This window comes from Sycon ciliatum, chromosome 7 (genome assembly GCF_964019385.1).
Source record: "Sycon ciliatum chromosome 7, ocSycCili1.1, whole genome shotgun sequence".
Taxonomy (NCBI): Eukaryota; Metazoa; Porifera; class Calcarea; order Leucosolenida; family Sycettidae; genus Sycon; species Sycon ciliatum.
In genome coordinates this window covers 14,934,147-14,942,350 of record NC_088649.1, presented here as the reverse complement: position 1 = coordinate 14,942,350, position 8,204 = coordinate 14,934,147, and the positions used below count along the sequence as shown (strand labels likewise).

The 8,204-nt window shown below is 53.2% G+C and overlaps 2 protein-coding genes across 2 annotated transcripts in view; one reads left to right on the top strand and one right to left on the bottom strand.

The window, feature by feature from the left end:
- LOC135821081 (protein artichoke-like) overlaps positions 1–1,295 on the top strand; it is a 79,368-nt gene extending 78,073 nt beyond the window's left edge. The window contains exon 32 of the mRNA XM_065334147.1: positions 1–1,295. This exon is cut by the window's left edge and continues 278 nt beyond it. Within this exon, the coding sequence (XP_065190219.1) occupies positions 1–678 (678 nt within the window). The 3' untranslated portion in view covers positions 679–1,295.
- Positions 1,296–2,336: 1,041 nt separating this feature from the next.
- The window catches only part of LOC135821079 (uncharacterized), a 73,741-nt gene continuing 67,873 nt past the window's right edge, over positions 2,337–8,204 (bottom strand). Inside the window, exon 31 of the mRNA XM_065334146.1 lies at positions 2,337–6,456. Coding sequence (XP_065190218.1) covers positions 3,050–6,456 — 3,407 coding nt within the window. The 3' untranslated portion in view covers positions 2,337–3,049. The remainder of the gene's footprint in view (positions 6,457–8,204) is intronic.

Sequence of the window (8,204 nt, the reverse complement as noted above, 5' to 3'; positions counted from 1 at the left end):
AGCCCGATGAACAGCGCCCTGTTCTCCTGGTCAAGAACTGGCAGCACTACCTCCATGGGAATCAGCAAGACTGCTCTGGAAGAGCTCAAGTCCGACGGCGGCGATGGATTCGGCTCGGCCATTAGCAAGACCACCTTGGTGAGCCATGCACCTGGCAGTCTGGTGTATGGCCTGGCCCCGAGTTCTTCCTGCGAGAGCCTTCCCGTGTCGGTCGGCCAGATCTACTCCGTACCCTCCAAGAACTCGGACCTGGAAAGTTCGGGCGCAGCGGAGGACGTGACCTACTCTGGCACCGCAGACGATATGCCCGCGGAGCTCATGAACTCTAATACCACGTACTACAGCTCGCCGGAAGATCTGGCAAAAACTCGACAATCGTCCGGTCACCAGGCACAGCCCGATGTAGAGTACACGGCTTACGCTGCTCATGGTACCACTCCAGCGGATCAAGCGGCAAGTGCTGCCGAGTCCAACCCGCAGTATGCCAACCCAGAAAAGCTCTTCTCTGGCTCAGGCACACAAGGTGGCACCAGCCAATGTGCATTGCCGAGTTTGGGGACAGGATGTGTGTCAGGAGGCTGCGCTTACTCCATGCCAAATAAACAACCGGAGACCGCGGCTGACCCGGAAGCAGACGGCAGCTCAAACAAACTTGCCCGGCCCCTCTCTGCCGGATAAAGCAATGCAACTGAGGCTTCCTAACTGATGATCAATGCCCACCTGTGCTGTATTTCCTCTATTTATTGTCACGCGTTTCAATTCTGTTGTCTCTGCCTCTTGTCTCGGTTCACTTGAGTGCTACCATTGTAAAATAGTTTAACCTGCTAGCGAATATCCATAGCCTGCGCAATATCGTTACATGCATACAGTACAATGCACTGTCATCTTAATGACATCATACAGTACAATGTACAGTACTGTCATCTTAATGACGTCATGCAGTACAATGTACTGTCATCTTAATGACGTCATGCAGTACAATGTACTGTCATCTTAATGACGTCATGCAGTACAATGTACTGTCATCTTAATGACGTCATACAGTACAGTGCACTGTCATCTTAATGACGTTCTAAACATACAGGAGAAAAGTAACCACAGGGTTAGCACTACTAGCATTGCGATTTACCCACAACAAGTCTTGGTGTTCTTCTCCACAATTATAATCTAATTTATTTCCTTGCTGTTACAAGGGGGAACCCCCGAAACTTCTTTTACTTGCAGATTTATTAATTTTGGTAGATGTATGCCGCGCTGGCCATGCGAGTCTCGCTTGTCTTCGCTGAGCAATCGGTGCCCTACTTTCAACACCAGTGTCATATCCGGATGGGGTACAGGGCATGGGGTACAGGGCCTAAGGAGCACGCGCCCCGCCTCAGGTTCACCGATTTTTTGGTTGAACGGGAACAACCACAAGAGGTATTCCACATGCACACGCACCCAAGCACACATGCTCAAACACTTACACACACACGCTCAAACGCACACACACGCACGCACCATGGACCATGTATACGCCCGTCGCAAGAGAAGCACGCAAATCTGCAAATGCGCTGGATGTGCACCCACGGATTTTCTCTTTATAGCAACGATAGCGGATCTGATTCTGATTGAAACGGATCAAGACAAGCGCCAGATAACGGTCTAATCCACACAACTGGCGAAGCCATGTGAATGCCCCCCCCCCCCCCCCCCCCCATGCACACCTGGTCTACACCACACGGAGTACATCAGAATAGGACGGCCAAGACAGTTACCTATGCACACCCTACACTTGCTGGGGTAACCAGTATAGACAGCACACTGCTTTGATAGAAGCAGACACTAGATGCACTGGTGCCTTGAAGTGAAATTGGAGTTATTTTACCAACCAGCCTCGGTAACTGAGTACTGGGAACCCAGAGCCAACAAACGTACCAACAACCTCAGCCATGAAAGCTATAATAGTAACGACACACTGGATTGTGGAGCCGAAACTAGTCCAACTTCCAAAATGCTTTGGCAAGAGAGTAGCCTTCCGACAGGTTGGACACACCTCAGACATGCCCATCGCGGAAGCGATGATAGCGAACATCTATGTTAGACATAGCAACTTGTGCTGGGATTACACCATTCAACAGCTTGCAAGGCTGATGAATTGATCGCCACTATTTTTAGCCTGGTATCCACCACACAGCTGTTTGAAGTGACTTTTTCTGGCCAGTGAACGCACACACACACACACACACACACGCACGCGCGCACGCACGCACGCACGCACCCACACACACACACACACATACACACACACGCACGCACACAGCCCTATAACAGACCGACCCACAACGTGTCGGAAAGATGAAAATAGATCTGATACTGGTCCAGTAGGAATCCTAGCAAAAAATAACATAACCAGCGCTAACACAGAATACGATGCTGGCCATGGTTGACTTCTGCGGCAATATGAAAATGATTGATTTTTGAGTGTAGCGTTTCATGGAAAGAGAGTAAAATTAAGCCTATATTGTGGGATCCAGCGAGTTTAATGTACACAGAGAGATCTTGAAATAGGCCAACATTCTATGGTGGGCAGCTCAAACACTGCATACCAGGGAGTAGTGAACTACCGGTACTTTACTACTCCCTGCTGCATGCCGTCCGCAGCAATTGTCTTTCACTCCTTCGGGACCAGAACAAGAAAAGAAGAAGAAAGTACTGCGGACATTCGATAGAAAAAAGGCAGCTGCACATGCACATGCGCATGCAGTGCAATTAATATTATAGCGCAAAACTATATACAGGATGGTATGAGAGTGTTCATGCATACCATATCGGACAAGCCGGAGTGAAGCAGTAGTCGTAAGACACCTGTATGTAGTGAGCGCTGTGAAAAACAAGACATCTTCCCTCAACTCAATCACGTGTGAAGCTGGTCACGTGACTTCCGAATGATGCCATTGGATTAGAGCCGAACTCACTGTACACCGCACGAGTGAAAAACAGTGTGTGTGTGTGTGTGTGTGTGTGTGTGTGTGTGTGTGTGTGTGTGTGTGTGTTCGCCTGGGTTGTTTTATGGTGCTTCATAGAGGTACGGGTTATCGCAGGTGACCGAAGAATGTCCCGCGCTGTTGCCCGATGCTGCGCCGTATGTCAAATGATAGTCAGACTCGGCCTCCACTGGACCACTCATCCTGCCCTCGGACATACGACTGCTGCATTCCCCGGGCATATCAGCATAGAGCTCTTCATCGTCATTGTTCATGATGCCATCATCGGCGTAGATCGCCCCATCGTCACCTCTATTGATGACATCATCGTCAGAATATATCGCTCCCATGCTACCTCTGTTGACGACATCATCGTCGGCGTATATCGCCCCCCTGCTACCTCTGTTGACGACATCGTCGGTGTAGATCGCCTCGTCGTCGTTGCCGTACACGTCCTCTTCTTCCCCATCGACTAGCGCACGTGTCTGCTTGTGTGCTGGGCGAGGCGGCCTGTGTGACATCTGCGACGCCAAACTACCGTCGGACAATCGCTGCGTCCTCTGGTGCATATCTACGGTGGCGGACGATGAGGTGTGGGATCGAGGCAATGGATCCGTAACGGATGTCCGAGGGCTGATTGCGGGGCTGTTGCTGCAGCTGTTAAATTGGCTAGGTGCTCGGCTAGATGCTCGGCTCGGGGCATGGGTAGCCCCACTGTTGCCTGCATCTGCCCGGAAGCTGCCGTCAGTATTGGCATACTCGTTCTCCTCCGCCGCGTCGCCGTCATCTGCACCAACACCTGCGGCAGCAAAGCATGTCGTAGGTGCAGTGAGCATGCTACCGCTGAAGGCAACGCTGCCGAGGGAAGATCGCTTACGGGGCCCAGGTCGGCTCGCACTCGCCGCACCGTCCTCGTACGCAGAGCCCTCGTCATCGCCGTTGCCGTACGTGTCGTCTCCACAGGCATCGTTGCCATATGTATCCTCGCCTTGCGAGAAAGTGTTGGCTGGGAAATCCCCTCTGGATAGGTCTCCTGGTGTTATCTCACCATGCAGGTTAACACTGGAACCGCGGTGGGTCGCAGCTCCTTGACGACGGATATGCGGGTCAGGTGCTGCTGTTGACGACGACCGAGAGCGCCAATCGTCCAATCCGTCGCGATTTGCAAGTGCCTGAGCGGCTTGTTTCCGCGAGAAGTACGTCTGATCATAGACTTCCTGCTCTGTTGTTGGCGCTGCTGAGCTGGACAAGGCGGCCGCGGCCATGATTTCCGCGGCTGATGCCAGCGATCCAGAGTTGTACATGCCGTAATCATCGTTGTCCTGCGGCTGAATCGGGATATCGGTATCCGCGTACAGGTCCTCGTCCCCGGCTGCTCGTTCTGCTGGACCGGCTCCAATGCTCAGCGCCGTACTCTCACCAGAGCCACGCTTCGAGCGCAGGCCACCGCTCGAGAGCACGGACGCCACCCTGCTAAGGTATGACTGGAGTGGTAGGTCGGTGGCGACGCTTGCCTGGCGAGAGGCAGGCATGGCCGACTCCCGCTCGTTTCTCCGCGGCAGGTGAGGTGCGGTGGTGCTGCTGTTGCTGCCGCTGCGAGGAGGCAGACCAGGCAACAGAGTGCCCGCGCGCGGTGGTAGCATCGGTGCCTCGCTCTCAGAGCGAGCAGGTAGCGAAGGCACGCGGGCATCTGGGCGTGGCGGAAGCATCTGCGCATCGTCCACAGGGCGAGCGGGACGTGGGGACATGTCAGAAGAGCAGTCAGCAGTTGCCCATGTTGCTGCGGACAACTGCACAGGCAAATCCTCGTACACATCCACATTGTCCACAGGTAAGGTTTTTTCTTCGCGGTAAGCGTCTCTTCTGCCACTGCCGCTACCGAAATTGTCACACAGGTAATTGTCCTCGACAACAGGTTCGCTTGCTGCGTGTTGCTGCTGTGCAACATCCAGATCGCCGTAGGCAGGATCCTGGGCATCACCACCAAGGCTGGACACTGTCGACACAGCACTCTGCATGCTCGGAATGGAGTCGGAACGGCCACCGGCCGTTGTCGTCCATTCCCGGTCGGAGAGCAGCAGCGACGGAGGAGCACGACCGGGCACTGCAGAGCTCTGCCAGTGCGCACTGGACTCGGACGGAAGACGTGGACGGTTGACGTAACCCGGCAGCGCTGAGGAGCTTGCTTGCTGTGCACTGGCGGAGGAAAGTAGGCGTTGGCGGCTCGTGTATCCCGACGCCCCAGAGCTCTCCAGGCGTGGACGGTTTACGTACCCTACGGGCGTCATGTCGTCTAGGCAACGCGGGGGCAATGGTGGTCCCACCGACAAATCTGACATGGACGAGGCGCCGCTGAAAATGCTCATCCTGTCGTCATGGTCACTCGGAACGCTGATCCCATCTAACTTGATGAGGGACGAGCGGGCAAGGTCGTACATTGAGTACTCATCGTTACCGGCTGCGAAGCTGTGGCGTATCTTGGATGTTCTTCCCTGTCCAGTCTTCTTGTCAATCTTTGTGTAGCCCAGCTTAGTGCGAGATGGAATGCCGTTAAACGTCAACTGAGACTTGGCTTGGCCGCTGGCGGTACTCTCCGTTTCTGACGTGTCCATCATTGCCTCCATCATCTGCGAGTGTCGCGATGCACTACGAGACATTCCACCCTGCATGCTAGCATCGCTGTTCGACCTCAACTGCAGCTTGGGCACGCCCCGCGCCAGGTTCGCTCCATCCACACTGTACAGGTCGACGTCCCGTACGCTGGCGTTGTAGATGTTGTAGATGTCCGATTTCTGAGACGCTGCTCCCAGCTGCTGGGAGGGAATGCCTAATCCCAGGCTGGACTGGATATCGAAATTGCTCATGCACTCCAAAGCGCCACCGCTGTGAAGGGTGGCTCTCGACAGGGCGGACAGCATTGCACCACCACCGCCGAACTCCATAGCGCCGCCACTGCGAATGGTGGCTCGCGACGCTGCCGCCTGCAGGCCCCCGACGGCAGATCGAGATTCACTGGCCAGTCGAAAGTTGGACACGCTTTGCATGCCGCCGAACTCCATAGCGCCGCCACTGCGAATGGTGGCTCGCGACGCTGCCGCCTGCAGGCCCCCGACGGCAGATCGAGATTCACTGGCCAGTCCAAGGTTGGACACACTTTGCATGCACTTGTTTCGTGTCCCGTACCCCTCTGTGTACACGAGCATATCCGAGCCAGACTGGTAAACGGCATTCTCAGGGACTGGCGAATCGGTCGCCGTGGGAACCATTCCGTAGAAGCTGGGAACACTGGCTCTGCGCGTCGACTTGGCGCGCTGCTGCATCACGTGGCTCTTCAAGATCTTGCCAATGTTCTTCTTGTACTTCCGCTCGCGGGGAGATCTGGAGTGCCACCACTGACGCATTGTGACGTATAGCACGCCAAGTAGGAAAACGGCAGCAACCACGTTCGGCAGGATCGTTGCCAGTCTCTTGCGTGTCGCCGCGCCGTTATCTATAGCAGTGGCACACAGCACGAAGAAGAGGGACAACAAAACAGCCACCCTGTTCTCGGAGTTTCCATGGCATCCTCTAAAAATATGACATAAAGTAAACCCTGTGACGTTCAGCCGCAGTAATTCCACTCAAACTCGTGGTGGGCACAGCAATTTACTGATTGTCCCAGCCAGCCCAACTGCATACCTTGCCAAACGTGTTACCTATGCTGGGACCATCTTATGGAACCAGCTCCCCGCTGCGGTCAGGCAAGAAAGAAAACGCAATCGCTTTAAGTCAATGGCTCTTGCCTTTTTGCTTACCAGATAAATAAGCCTCTTTATAAATGCTGTATATACTGCTCTTTCCGTTATTTTCTTCCTATGCAAGTCGCAACTCCTGTTTTGAGTTGTTTTTCTCCTCTCTTTTTCTTTCCCTACTAGTTGCTGTTACACTCACTGATCCTTATGCACAGATATACAGCATTCCCTCACTAGTGGGACCATTGTTATTAGGCTAGGGCCTGTTTTGGACTTCCCACTCTAAATAAAGAATACAAACAAACAAACCGACCACCCCTTGGTGCCAGCAAAAGCGGTCTTTAGTAGCAGGTGGTCTTTAGTTAGAGGTTTGCACCGCGCAACCATATTATGGGTCCCATTATATGATATGTATGTCAAAATGCAGCTACTACAATTCCCCAGAACTTGCACAATGCCATTCTGATTTCACTGATTTTCAGGTAAAACAACACTTGGAGAGAAAGACGGAGAAATGGAGAGAGACAGAGAGAAGATTATTTTTTTGCAGACATCAGATTCAGCTGCTACTTCTGAAGCCAGGAGTCAAACGTTCCCTGTGGAAGTTTCGTTTTGCGCTGGGCTTCAAATTATTTGTTCATGCGATCAGTCGTACTGACTATCCTTGTTGTGACTTTTCGATTGCTTGAACGCGATCCTTCAGCATCAGGACCTTGAGGTGCTGCTTTGTTTTTGAATTCCTTGATGCCCGGGGGGGGGGGGGGGGGGGGGGGCATCGTCGATTCATCTGTATGACTGGGGTGACATATCCGTTCAGTCTTCGTTTCTCCTCTGAGTAGTAACATCGATCCGAGAGCGCTTTCGATGCGCTCTCCAAGACGTTTCCGATCATGTTTATTCCTGACAGCACTTGAAATTTCGACAGGTGTCCACACCGACTCCACAGTCAAAATGACCTGCGTTCATTTGTTCAGCTGTAGTATCGAAAGATTCCTTTCAGGACCATGAAAAATCAGCAAAATTCAAGAAGGAGCTTCAAGCAACATTTTGATTTCCTACATCGCGGTCGCTAGTTACGGGTCAAAAATCGTCTGTGGGACAAGAAAAGGCGGTCACTGGTCGCGTTCAGCGAGTAGTCGCTAGTCACAGTGCATTTTGAATGTGAGACCGTCCGTGCCTGGCGAAGTGGTCGGTAGTACCAGGCTGGTCGCTAGTCACGGTGGTCTTTAGATACAGGTTTTACCAGTGTACCTGGGATTTCTGCAGCTTACAACCCATAGTCATGGATACATGCATCCGTGCCCCCCCCCCCCCCCCTCCACACACGCACGCACGCACGCACGCACGCATGCACACACACACGCACACACACACACACACCTTGACCTTGTGACGCCCATCGCCGAAGGCGATGATAACAATGCTACGGCAGACGCCATAGCAACTTGTGCTGGGATTGCACCATTCAACAGCTTGCAAGGCTGAAGAATTGACCGTCACTATTCAG